Source organism: Rhinoderma darwinii, chromosome 6, assembly GCF_050947455.1.
Source record: "Rhinoderma darwinii isolate aRhiDar2 chromosome 6, aRhiDar2.hap1, whole genome shotgun sequence".
NCBI classification, from domain to species: Eukaryota; Metazoa; Chordata; class Amphibia; order Anura; family Rhinodermatidae; genus Rhinoderma; species Rhinoderma darwinii.
In genome coordinates this window covers 109,102,465-109,115,232 of record NC_134692.1, presented here as the reverse complement: position 1 = coordinate 109,115,232, position 12,768 = coordinate 109,102,465, and the positions used below count along the sequence as shown (strand labels likewise).

At 40.9% G+C, this 12,768-nt stretch overlaps 1 protein-coding gene across 2 annotated transcripts in view; it reads right to left on the bottom strand.

Annotated features, from left to right (window-relative positions):
• Positions 1-12,768, bottom strand: part of ATF7IP2 (activating transcription factor 7 interacting protein 2) — a 92,608-nt gene that overhangs the window by 64,065 nt on the left and 15,775 nt on the right. For both annotated transcript variants that reach the window (XM_075830092.1, XM_075830091.1), the window contains exons 2-4: positions 3,876-4,728; positions 2,749-2,840; positions 634-765 (exon numbers count right to left, since the gene is read on the bottom strand). In XM_075830092.1, the coding sequence (XP_075686207.1) occupies positions 634-765; positions 2,749-2,840; positions 3,876-4,728 (1,077 nt within the window). The remainder of the gene's footprint in view (positions 1-633; positions 766-2,748; positions 2,841-3,875; positions 4,729-12,768) is intronic.

Here is a 12,768-nt window from a genome sequence, read left to right as displayed (position 1 = left end):
AGTGTATGACGCTGATTGGTCTGCAAAAACGGGCTAAAAAAAAGGACACAGTGAGCTTCATGCAACGGACACACGGTGCGTGAAAAATAACACGTGTGAATGGCCCCATTGATTTGTATGGGTCCGTGTGCAGTCAGTTATTTCAACGGACCCCACACGGATCTAAAATACGTTCGTCTGAATAAGGCCTTAACAAAATGTTTCAAGTCTTGTAAAAGCAGTAAAACATAAAAGTAACTATATAAATTTGGTCTTGATGTAATGGTATTGACCCACAAAATAAAAGTTAACATGTCAAAACTAAACCCCCCTCAAAAAAAGTTTTTTTTCCATTACACCTTACAAAATTATTTTTCAAAGTTTCCAAGTACATTATATTGGAAATTAAATAGTGCCATTAAAAACTACAACTCGTCCCGCAAAAAAACCCAAAAAACCTCATACGGCTATGTCAATGGAAAAGAAAAATAATGGCTCTTGAAAGGCTAAGAGGGAAAAAACGAAAATGAAAAAATTACAAATGGACTGGTCATTAGAGGGTTAAGTCAAAAATAACCTTCATGCTAAAGGACACAGTGGCCTTCTGTGCCATTCCAGGGAAATGTAAAATTGGCTAAAAAAGTGAAAACCTACCAAATGCCTAGCAATATCAGCGTGTGTCCCATTTTTTCGGACCAGATCGACTTGACGAGTTAAAGCTTGCATTCGTTGCTCAAAAACGTTCTCGAACAATATATTGATCCGCTTGTCAATAAGACATTGAATCTGTTAAAGATAAAAAAAAAAAAAAAAAAAATAACAGTTTTACAAACACAGTTTAGTTGTTTTCACCTATATAAAAATTTGTTTCCTTTTAATCTAACTTATTCCGTCTCCTAACGTTCCCCTGGCAGCAGCTACCATAATGCGGTGTGGGGTCTGCTGCTTATTTCCTATGTAATACAATTCTGACTTGTTAGACCCAGGAGAATCAGTATTTTGTTACACAAGGATAAAACATGTTTCATGTTTGCGAGCAGGCAGCGAGTGCAATCTTATAACACCCACCAGGGGATAAGAGCCTAAACATGAAATCACACATGCCGTAATATGTCAACTACAATGATTATGTTTGCTCACAGATGGTAAGCTACCCAACACTCTAGGAGTCGGGGCACAAAATTTACTAAAAAAAAAGCCTGGTCACCAGGGCAAGTAGAAAATCTGCCCATTCATGCATTTGTTGACTGAGTGCTTTCACCTGGTGCTGAATGAATGGATCTGGATGCGGTTGCTGACAAGCTCTGTCTTTCGGCAGAAACTACCACTGATATATTCTTCTGACATGTCAGAAAGTACATTCACTTTACTTCATTACTGCGAGATATTAAATCACACATCACAGATCTTCTAGGTTTTGTTTATCTAGAGATTTTACACAACTTCGCACTTAAAAGGGGTTATCCGGGGACCAAAAATTGCTTTGCATTCATATTTTTATGTAAAAAGAAGTCACTTACTAATGTACTTTAATTAAAAATTCGGTACTAAACGGTGCCGTTCAAACCCGGTGAATTGTTCCTGGAAGTCCTGGAGCTTTGCTAATTTTGATGCGCCGATATGGCCCCACGTGACTGAGGGCTTGCTTCCTGTGCTGTTCGTGTCAGCGTGTTATCAATGGCATGACCGCAAGGGGCTGTCACATTGCCTATTGCTCGAGTTCCCGAGCAGAGAATCAGCTAGCGCTCCCGACATTTGGTCAGTGACTTCAAAGGTTTCCTATAGCTGGAGTTCCCGAGCAGAGCATCAGGAACTCCAGCACTGTATATGGACAGTGACATCAGCAGCAGTACGGGAGTCCCCAGGCAGAAGCATCAGCTGATGCTCTGCTCGGGGACTCCACCACTGCTGCCGACGTCCCTGTCCATATATGGACAGTGACTTCAGGGTTTTGCTATCTCCCGAGTCCCCGAGCATCAGCTGATGCTCTGTCTCCTCCACTACTGTTGCCGATGTCACTGTCCATATATAGACAGTGACTTCAGGGGTTTCCTATCGCTGGAGTCCCCGAGCAGGAGACTCAAGCACTGCTGCCAACGTCACTGTCCATATACGGACAGAGATGTCGGCAGCAGTACGGGAGTCCCCAGGCAGAGCATCAGCTGATGCTCTGCTCGGGAACTCCAGCTATAAAAAGCCCCTGACCAAATGTCGGGAGAAGTGCTGGAGTAGCGAGCAAAGCGTTCGCGGATGCTCTGCTCGGGGACTCCAGCAATAGGCAATCTGACAGCCTCTTGTGGTCATGCCATTGATAACACATTGACAGGAACAGTACAGGAAGCAGGCCCTCACTCACGTGGGGCCGTGTCAGCGCGTCATCCAATATTAGAAAAGCTCCAGGACTTCCGGGCACAATTCACAGGGCTTGAACGGCACCATTTAGTACCGAATATTTAATTAAAAAGTACATTAGTAAGTGACTTCTTTTAACATAAAAAGAACGCAAAGCAATTGGTCCCCGGATAACCCCTTTAAGGCTACTAAAGGGTTAATTAAGGCTAACCTGTAAGACATTTCCATATCTTGCCCAAATAGGAGATACTTCACATAGGAAAAACAATGGTGTGACGTACACTGCAGACTACGCTTCTGTAGTAGGCAACATGGCCAGGCTGAAAGGCAGACTACTCCAAAATATCAGTATTTATTTGAAAATAACATTTCTGATTTCTGCAACTGTTCTATTATTATAATGAATATATTGTGTACCTCATCTAATAGAACATTTTTAGAAGGTTTGGCTCGCTTCGTATCAGGAGAATCGTTGCTTTCTGAAAGCGTCCTTTTCTTTTTACAGTTACCTTTAAGAAAAAAATAAGAAGCCATCATATATCTACAGGCCTAACAAAATAAAAGTCTTTTATTAACACAAAAAATGTCAGTCTAAAACACAGCTGTATTTTACGATCATAATTCTTAGGTATATACATGAGAAATACACTATGCTAAATATTCACTGAATATAAACTACGAGGTGCTCTTTAGAATTACAGCATTTTAGTCCCTTCCCAGTTACATGGACTTAATTTGCATAGCCTTCCCCAAGTACAATTTTTGCAAATTTTTAAATTCACGCCATTGTGTTTTTTTGTTTTTTTTTTATCAGTCTGTGATGTGCATTCACGGTGTACGTCAGAAGCAACTCCTGGAATAAATGTCGACAGGCCCATTAAAAAAAAAAAAAAAAAAAAAAAAAAAAAAAAGGGTCCTCTTACCATACTTTGGACAGTGTAAATACAGATACATATCATTTTATCTAAATGGTCACAGTTATTTCAACAAATGTTGCATAAACCAATAGCACATGAGAATATAAAAATAACTTAGTAAATTTTCTCTATTAAGATATATTACACTTTCTCCACTATTGAGCCACTTCTTCTCTTCCCTGCCTCCTGGGATAATTTATCACTGAGGAATCAGATTACATGATACCCATAGAAAGTCTAAGGAGTGGGGAGGTAGAGGGAGCTGATAGGATACAAAGCCAAGGATACACAACCAGAGACACACAGACGCTGCTGTAGCTTCTAGTAAGGGTTCTCTCTCACCCCACTGCTGGATTCACAGCTACACTGTATCATGTCCGCCATGTTGCTGCTTCAGAGGGTGTGCTACAAGGAAATAGGGGAGCTGGATCTCCTATTTCCTCTATGTTAAGAGTATTGGAGACATAGCAGCTAGTCTTCACCCCTTCTGGAGCAGAGCTCAGGGAAAATGGATAATTACAGATAAAGGTCAGTTAATGGCCAAAGAGGCAACATTCTCAGACGTAGCCACAAAGTACTGCTTGCATGAAACAAGCATACAATTCACAACTTACAAAGCAGACTTACCTACAGTCGCATCACACACTTCCTCGGGTCGGACAGAATGAGAAACTGTGCTGAGGTTCAATGGAGAAGTGAGTGCATTAGAACCGTGAGAAGTGCAAATATCAGGATCAAGCTCATTTGTGGGAACTACAGCACTGTTTGTATCTGGAAGTCCTGTTGGAGTCACAATATCAATGGATGAAGTCTTCTTGAAGCCCTGGTCTTCATCAATTATTTTTAAAGTTATTGATGCATTCAGATTCTCAGAAATGGTGCTGCATTCAAAATCAGTCTGTTCACATCCTACATTTACATCCTGAAAAATTGTGCTCTCAGTAGTTAGCAAGGTGTCCTCGCTCAAGACAGGACTTCCTATATGTGCTGGGGAACGGACTTGATCTAAACTAGTAATGTGATTTTCTGTTGTAGCAGTGTTGAAGTCACGGACTACAAAATGTGTTGTGTGAGAAAGATTGATCGGGTTCTTAACAGAACTCAGAAGATTGGAAGGGACATCTTCCGATTTTTTGGAAATCCCTTTCCAGGTTTCGTTATATAAACATCCAATGTTAATCCCAGAGTCCACTTTTGAAACCTCTATTGAAACCTTCAATCCGTTAGGGAATACACCCTGGCTTTTATTTATTTTAGACGTGGAGTTATCCTGGGCAGTCAAGTATCTATCACAGATTAATTCAGGCTCTTGAACAGTGGTTTTTGAGGGGATAAAAAAGGATTCATTAACTATGCTCTCGCTTTTGGGAGAGTTTTTTAGTTTGAGTGTGGCCAGTTGCTGTCGACAACTTGCAGTCATAGTTTTTCTGGCTCTGAATTTTTTTTTCACAGACCCATTCGTAGGTGAAAGTAAGGGGGCCTAGAAGAAAAAACAAATATCTAATAAATTTCAGTCTCAAGAAGAATTTATTTAGAGAAACATATTTAGAGGAATGTCAGAGCAAAACTATGTACACCTTTGAACTTTTTTGGTTTCTTTTTAATAAAAATGTTTTTAATTACATTTTATTAAAAAATATTTTTACTTGAGATACAGCTGCTTTGTATACTGTATACAGAGCAGATATATCTTGCGCTGAAACCTGTATCCGTGAGGTCAGAGGGACTGACTGGTTCAGTGACAGCAGGTCCTGCGTGTATGACACGCAAGATCCACCAGTTATTGATCACATCTACGTTATGAACTTAGATGCGATAGATAACAGCTCGATCCTGCGAAGCGCAGTCACTGAACCAATCAGTGCCGCTGACCTGACAGAAACAGGTTCCAGTGCAAGACACAGCTGCTCTGTATACAGGATACGAAGAAGCTGTATCTCAAAAAGTACATATAATTTTTTAATAAAATGTAATTACAAAGTTGCACCAATCACACGGACACGTTTTTTAAAATGTATTTATTAAAAAAAAAAAAAAAAGTTTGCAGAGGTGTACAGCCTTTCACTTCAAGGGAGCCTCCTAATGAACAGACCATCTCTAATTAGTGTTGGCAGAATTTTGAGGCAGATATTTTCTACCTGCAAATTCCTCTGTGTGAACTAGGCCTTAGTCACTTATTATCTCTTAGTCAAACTTATAATATTAGACAAAGGGAAACAGAAAAAAACAAAACACAGATTTAAAAAAAAAAATTTACAATTATTATGCATTTATTTCACCGGCTAAGGACCACCCGCCATAATATTTATGGCGCAAGCTTAAACTGGCTGCACGAGAGAACAGGCAGCCAAAGCCTGCTCAGTACCCTGAAAAGGAGACCTCTTTTCTCACTTAAGTGTTCAAGGGTGCTGTGCATGAAATAGAGGCAGCGGCTCATTGATCATGTGATCACCAGGATGCCGTTAACAGGAGGATTCTGCTGGATCCAGCACAGTCCTAACAGTGACAATTTAAATTGAAACAGGACAGGTTTCCCCTGCAAATAGGGTTCCTGTGCAGTTGAAACAAATAGTGTAAAAAATAATAATGTCCCCCAATGGACTGTTTTGACCTTTGAAAGACCATTAAAAATGTAAAAAAATTACATTACACAAAATAATCCCCGCTGCCAAATACCCTAAATTGGACCCGTAATACGGTAGACAATGAACACTAATAAAAAGTCTATTTTAGAGTAAAACTCTATACTTTTTTACATTCTAGTTAATTTTTCTAGTAAGAATTTTCAGGAGAAAAAAAAATAAAAAAATGTTCACCCAACATAAAAAAAACGTATAGCCATAAAACTAACGATTACTAGAAACGGCTACACAGAGTCCGGTCCTAAAGGCTCAAAATACCCTGAATCTGAACCGGTTAAATAAGCACTCCCAGAATCGACAATTATCACCTATACACAGGATAGATAACGGTCTAATTGCTTGGATCCCCAGCGATCTCACTCGACCTCAGTGATGTGGACATTGAATGCTGCGGAAGACGGGCATGCATGACCACCAATCTATTCAAAGGCTATGGGAATGATGAATACAGTCATGTAAAGAGATCGACTGTTTCAGACCGTCCCATGGAACTTGAATGGAGTGGCGGTCACATGCTCGTCCACCCCTCCGTTTAAGCTTTTTACTGGGGGAGTGCAGTGAGGAACGGGGAAGGGATTGGGTACCGCGATCTGTGGGGGTCCCAGCGATCACACAATCCTGTGGATAGGTGATAATGGCCAATTCTAGGACAACCCCTTTGTGAAAGTGAGTAAAATGTGTTTAAGTGATTCCATTTTGTATAAAGAATTCATTTTATATTTTGAAGAATCATCTGTTTCTCTGTAAGATTAAATTTATGCTGAGACTATCTGGGAAATTAGGTTTACCATTTCTTGTTATGAGAAACAGGCCTGACGTCTCATACGGTCTGGGAATTCGTTTACTTACCATTCTTTGTTAGGAGAATTAGACCTGGTGACATTCCAGCTGTAAAATTGTTGAGAAGCGGTGTCTTAATCATGATTTCCCATGAGAACCTCGTCTTACTTGTGATTGGCTGAGCTCAATCAACTCCCCATTGTATGCGATTGGTTTCTGCTAGAGCCAACTTCCTATTTGTAAGTGATTGGCTGAGCTCAAGCCTACTCCCCTTTTGTGAGATACTATTGTAACTACAGTTGAACAATAACCCAGAGGAGGATTTTTGGGTATACAAAGCATGTCTGTATGTCTTACTTCTCTCTGATATATGTAACTTATGGATTTGGTTCTGGGCAAGAGATTGAAGGGTGTCCATTGACACACCCTTATAAAACCTTCAGTCTAAATATATTTTGCACTAGATTACATCAACACCCTTTAAGGAAGAAGATAATCTAACACCCATATCCACTTATGTGCAAAACCATCTGACTGCTTAAAATTAGCCAAGTTTCTATATCCGTACGGATGCAGCGATACCAATTATGTATAGTTTGTTTTTCTTCCATTTTTTTCTACTAATAAAAGACTTCTGGGGAAAAAAAAGGCAGTTTGGCTTTTTTTACTTGAAACTTGTGTGTTTTTATTTTTTATACGACATTTTTATTAACTTTTCTTACTTGTCCCACTAGGGGACTTGAGGGCCTGATGCCCCGATAGCTACTCTAATACACTGCACTACATACGTAGTGTAGTGTATTAGAGCTGTCAGTTACTCACCGACAGCAAGCGTATGAGGACCCGCCGTTCGCTGGGTTGCCGTTCGGGTTAAGACTACTCAGATGCTGCGCTCTATTGAGGGCTTAATCGGCCAGATCAGAGAATAGCTCCGGTCCTGGTAGTTACAGGAGGGTGGCCAGCTGTATAATACAGCTGTCACCCCACGGTGATGGTGCGCGCTCCGCTTAACTAACTGTTCTGCGGTTTGCGGGAACACCTTCCCAACAGCGCCGTATATATATGGCGGATGTCGGGAAGGGGTTAAGGCCGTGCTCACATGTAGCGTATTTCATTGCGGAAAATCTGAAGCGTGTTACAGTTAGAGCAAAGTGGATGAGATTTCTACAAATCTCATCCACACGCTGCGTAAAAACACCCGTCGAAAAAAACTTTCATAAAATTGGCTTGCGGTGCGTTTTTCCAATCTGCAGCAGGTCAATTTATTATGCTGAATCGCTGATTTTTGTTGCAGGTTTTCCCCATTCAAATCAATGCAGATGTAAAACCCACAACAAACAGTAGATGTAGTTGTGGAAACAAATAGTTAGGCCGAGTTCACACGTAGTGTAAATACTGCGAATTTGCTGCAACGGATTTCATTGCGGAAAATCCGTAGAAAAATACAGTAGCAGCAGAGTGGATGAGATTTGAACAAATCTCATCCACACGCTGCTTAACAAAATCAGCCGGAAAACCGTCCAGAAATTGACATGCTGCGGAATCGCTGCTTTTCTGTTGCGGGTTTTCCCCATTGAATTCTATGGGAAAGTAAAACCCACAACAAATAGCAAATGTTGCGATTTTTGTTGAGGAATCGCAACTCAGAAAATAAATTATATAGTGCTGCTATTGAAGTACAAGCAAAGAATGAACAGAGCGGACATTGAGGAGGCCTTGGACCAATAGGATGCCTCAAACTCGGGACTTCTAACGTATACCTGGGTTTGAGACATCCTATTGGTCCACAGTCAACTCAATACCCACCCCTTTGAATTCTTAGATTACACCTCAATGCCAGCTCCATTTGCCTCTTAATAAAACTCCTCAGTGCTCGTGCACGGCCTGAGAAAAACATGGCCCTGGAAAACCCTTTTAAGAGCTTAAAATACGTCATGCGGTGTAAGAAAAACATTATAAAGTAACACTGGAATGGATCTTATGTCTAAAGGGTTTTCCCCTGTTCACTTCATGGAGAATTACAAAGAGGGTTGCAGGCTCTTATTATGCATGTTATAAAATGCATTAGGAACAAATCATTAAAAAACATGTTGCTCGGTATCATCAGCTAAAGAACAGAACCCCTCATATAAAACGTAATTCCCAGTTGTCAAAATTCTTCTTTGAAGAGAGGACGTTTCACATCCTATTTATTTTACAAGAGTGTCAAGGTTTTGTCTACAAAGCCCTTCTATTTCTGACTTATTGGTTAAGTAATAGCTAGTTGACAATTGTGTAAAATGATGACAAAGCACATTGCATGTAGCACTCATTGCACAACTGACTCGAAAGCCTTGTCAATAGTTAATTTCTACTTCCCTGGTGTATATACATCTAATGATGACAGCACACGGATAGTAGAACAAGTGTCCCCCATAACTAACAATATCAGAAGACAACCTTCATATAAACCCGAGTGTAGTAATCTTGTGAAGTAACCTGGCTGTTCTTTCAGAGGGTTTATGATCAACTGCTAAGTCTTCTTACCGAATTGTATTCCCAAACTGTAAAAACACTGTGTGACAAAAGGCAGGATAACCCTGTGCGTTCCACCTCAATACAACCCCAAATCAAATCTCTCAGTTCTGGAGAAATCGTAGCCAGGTATAAAAGGCGCAAGCTTCAAAAGTATAGAACCAACAACGACACTCTGTAGGGTTGGGTCCACATTGCCACTGCGGGTTGCATAATTCTGGACTTACACACTAGTTGAGGATTTTTGTCCCTCAGTAGGCAAACTTTAGCTTCCCTTAGTATTTACATCCATGCGCCTTCTCTAGTACTACAAAATAATCTTACACTCTCCCCTATTTGCTAAGTAGGCATAGCAGCCCCCCCTCCACCAGTAGTCAGAGCTGCCTTCAAATTCCGTACGAGGCACAGCAGCCCTTCCCACGCAACATTTCAAGTAGTCACAACAGAATTTCTCCCACTTGCCCAATAGTCAGAGCATGGCCTTCTTTGAGAGAGTTCTCTAGAACTGCCTCTTTTGGGAGAGATGGAACTAGATTCTTTTAGCTCAGCCACCATAAGTCTAATAGATAGCTGAATAGTTGCTACAAAAGCATTGCTTCTAGAGATGTATACGGTGCCATACAGGCACAAGCTCTGTGCATACGGCTTGTAGACCATATACACAATGCTATATAACTGGCATCGTCATACCAATTGACACACCATAAAAAATTCTGGATATCTTTATTAACATAAAGCATCAGGCAGGCCGGCAGGCAGACACACACACACTACTGTCCAAAAGTTTTAGGCAGTTGTGCAAATTAAGAATGCTTTCAAAACTAGAAAATAAACTGAATAGAATAACTAAAATACAAAGTGGACAGATGAGAAATCTAAAATCAAATCAATATTTGGTGTAACCACCCTTTGCCTTTAAAACAGAATCAATTATTCTAGGTACACTTGTACAAAGTCATGTTTTTTTTTTAGGATTATAGTCAGGTGTAGCATTAGCCAATTATACCAAACAGGTGATAATGATTTTCATATGTAGCTTGAAACAGTCATTAACTGTAACAGAAACAGCTGTGTAGGGGGCCTAAAACTGGATGAGGAACAGTCTACCGCTGCTACAAAGGTGAGGTTGTGGAAGACAGTTTCATGTCACAGGTCCACCATTGCAAGACTGAGCACAGCAACAAGACACAAGGTAGTTATACTGCATCAGTAAGGTCTCTCCCAGGCAAAGATTTCAAAACCGACTGGGGTTTCCAGATGTACGTTTCAAGCTCTTTTCAAGAGGCACAAAGAAATGGCCACGGTTGAGGACCATATACGCAGTGGTCGGCCAAGGAAACTCTGTGCAGCAGAACAAAGACACATCATGCTTACTTATCTTCGAAATCGGGAGATGTCTAACAGTGCCATTAGCTCAGAACTGGCAGAAAGCAGTGGGACCCAGGTACATCCATCTACTGTTTAGAGAAGTCTGGCCAGAAGTGGTCTTCATGGAAGAATTGCGGCCAAAAAGCTGTATCTTTGACATGGAAACAAGGCCAATCGGCCCGAATATGCAAGGAAACACAGAAACTGGGGTATAGAAAATGGCAGCAGGTGCTCTGGACTGATGAGTCAAGATTTGAAATATTTGGCTGTAACAGAAGGCAGTTTGTTTGCCGAAGAGAGGTACAAATAATGCAAGTTTGGGGCTGCATTTCAGCAAGTGGAGTTGGGGATTTGATCAGGATTAATGGTGTCCACAATGCTGAGAAATACAGGCAGATAATCAATCATGCAATACCATCAGAGAGGAGTCTGATTGGCTCCAAATTTATTCTGCGGCAAGACAGCGACCCCAAACATACAGCCAATGTCATTAACAACTATCTTCAGTGTGAAGAACAAGGAGAACTGGAAGTGGTGATATGGCCTCAACAGAGCCCCGATCTCAACATCATCGAGTCTGTCTGGGATTACATGATGTTCTCCAAGATGTTTAGAACAACCTCCCTGCTGAGTTCCTTCAAAAACTGTGTGTAAGTGTACCTAGGAGAATTAATACTGTTTTGAAGGCAAAGTGTTGTCACACCAAATATAGATTTGATTTAGATTTCTCTTCTGTTCATTCACTTTGTATTTTGTTAATTGATAAAAAAAATGAAACAATATTTACACTTCTATTTTTTAAAGCATTCTTACTTTGCAGCATTTTTCTATGCCTTAGGTATACAATAATAATAAAATAGGCAGAACTCCAAAGAGAAGTGAAAAAAGTCTGGACTTTAATACCCACGTGCAACGTTCCAGCCCTTGAATAAGGTCCTGGACACAAGGACTGAAACGTTGCACGTGGGCTTGTGTGTGTGTGTGTGTGTGTGTGTGTGTGTGTGTGTGTGTGTGTGTGTGTGTGTGTGTGTTAGAGATGTGTGAATATAGTAGCCAATGGTACAGGGTAGCTTCAGTTGTCAAGCCTTGGTTTATTTAATAAACCAGATAGGATTTACTGCTTATGATATTCTGCTGAAGAAAGCTAGCACAGGAGTCCTTACTTCAGGCAAGAGGTTATTAAAAAAAAAAAAACCCAGGTTGGTCTCACAGTTTGTGTGGTAGGGGTAAAGCAGAAGTTCCCAGCTACAAAGCTTGTCCAGCCTGCAGCCAGTATAACATGTGCAGCTCTAGTACAACACACTCCTCTCTGCTACTAAGCTTCTAGTCCTCCCACTCTGCACCTCACACACCATACTCTGTCTGTTTTCCTAGATTGAAGACAGGTGGAAAACCCTCAATGGGAGTATGGGATCGACCTTCCCACCCAAATCCAACCTAAATCCTGGACCCCAAATTCCGGGATCTACATCACTGAAGCAAGCAACCTCAGTGACACACACATTATCCAGGAATTTTCCTCCTGGATTATTAGTGTATATACACACACGTACACATACACACAGGTGAGTTTTACTGCCCTTCACTCTAGTTTCTTAATGTTTTATTCAAAGCAGTGTTAGAACAAGTCTCTATGGAGAGAAGTAATGACAGTGCAGGCAGGCAGTGCAGATGCCACAGGAGGCAACACTGGGAAAGGAAGGGTGTTCTGCTACAAGACAGAAGGCAAAAATGTTGACCAGTAGCCGTCCCTAAAGAGATAAACAGGAAATCATTGTGTGACTTTTATAACAGTCCTGTGTTCTGATGACTATGGACAAAGCAGAGAAATTCCAGACAATATACAATACAATGGTAATCAACACTATATAAAGAATTCCTCCAGCTCAGATACCCACAATCAAATATGTGCCACGGAAGAGGTCATAGATATCGGATAGAGGCGGTTCCCACCTCTGTAATCTGCACCTATCTTGATTAGCGATGTCACGATACCAGAATTTAGACTTCGATACCGATACTTCGTTTAGTATTGCGATTTCGATACCAATTCGATACTTTGCCAACAGTAATAATAAAAAAAAAAGTTCTTCCGTTTTCTGATGTGAGGCGCGAGGTGTGATGAATTTTGAATGTGCCTCTGTAATGACGGGGTAGGGAGACAGACAGGTGAGCCGTAATCTACCCGCCACTCAGTCCCTGCCTACTTGCACGGC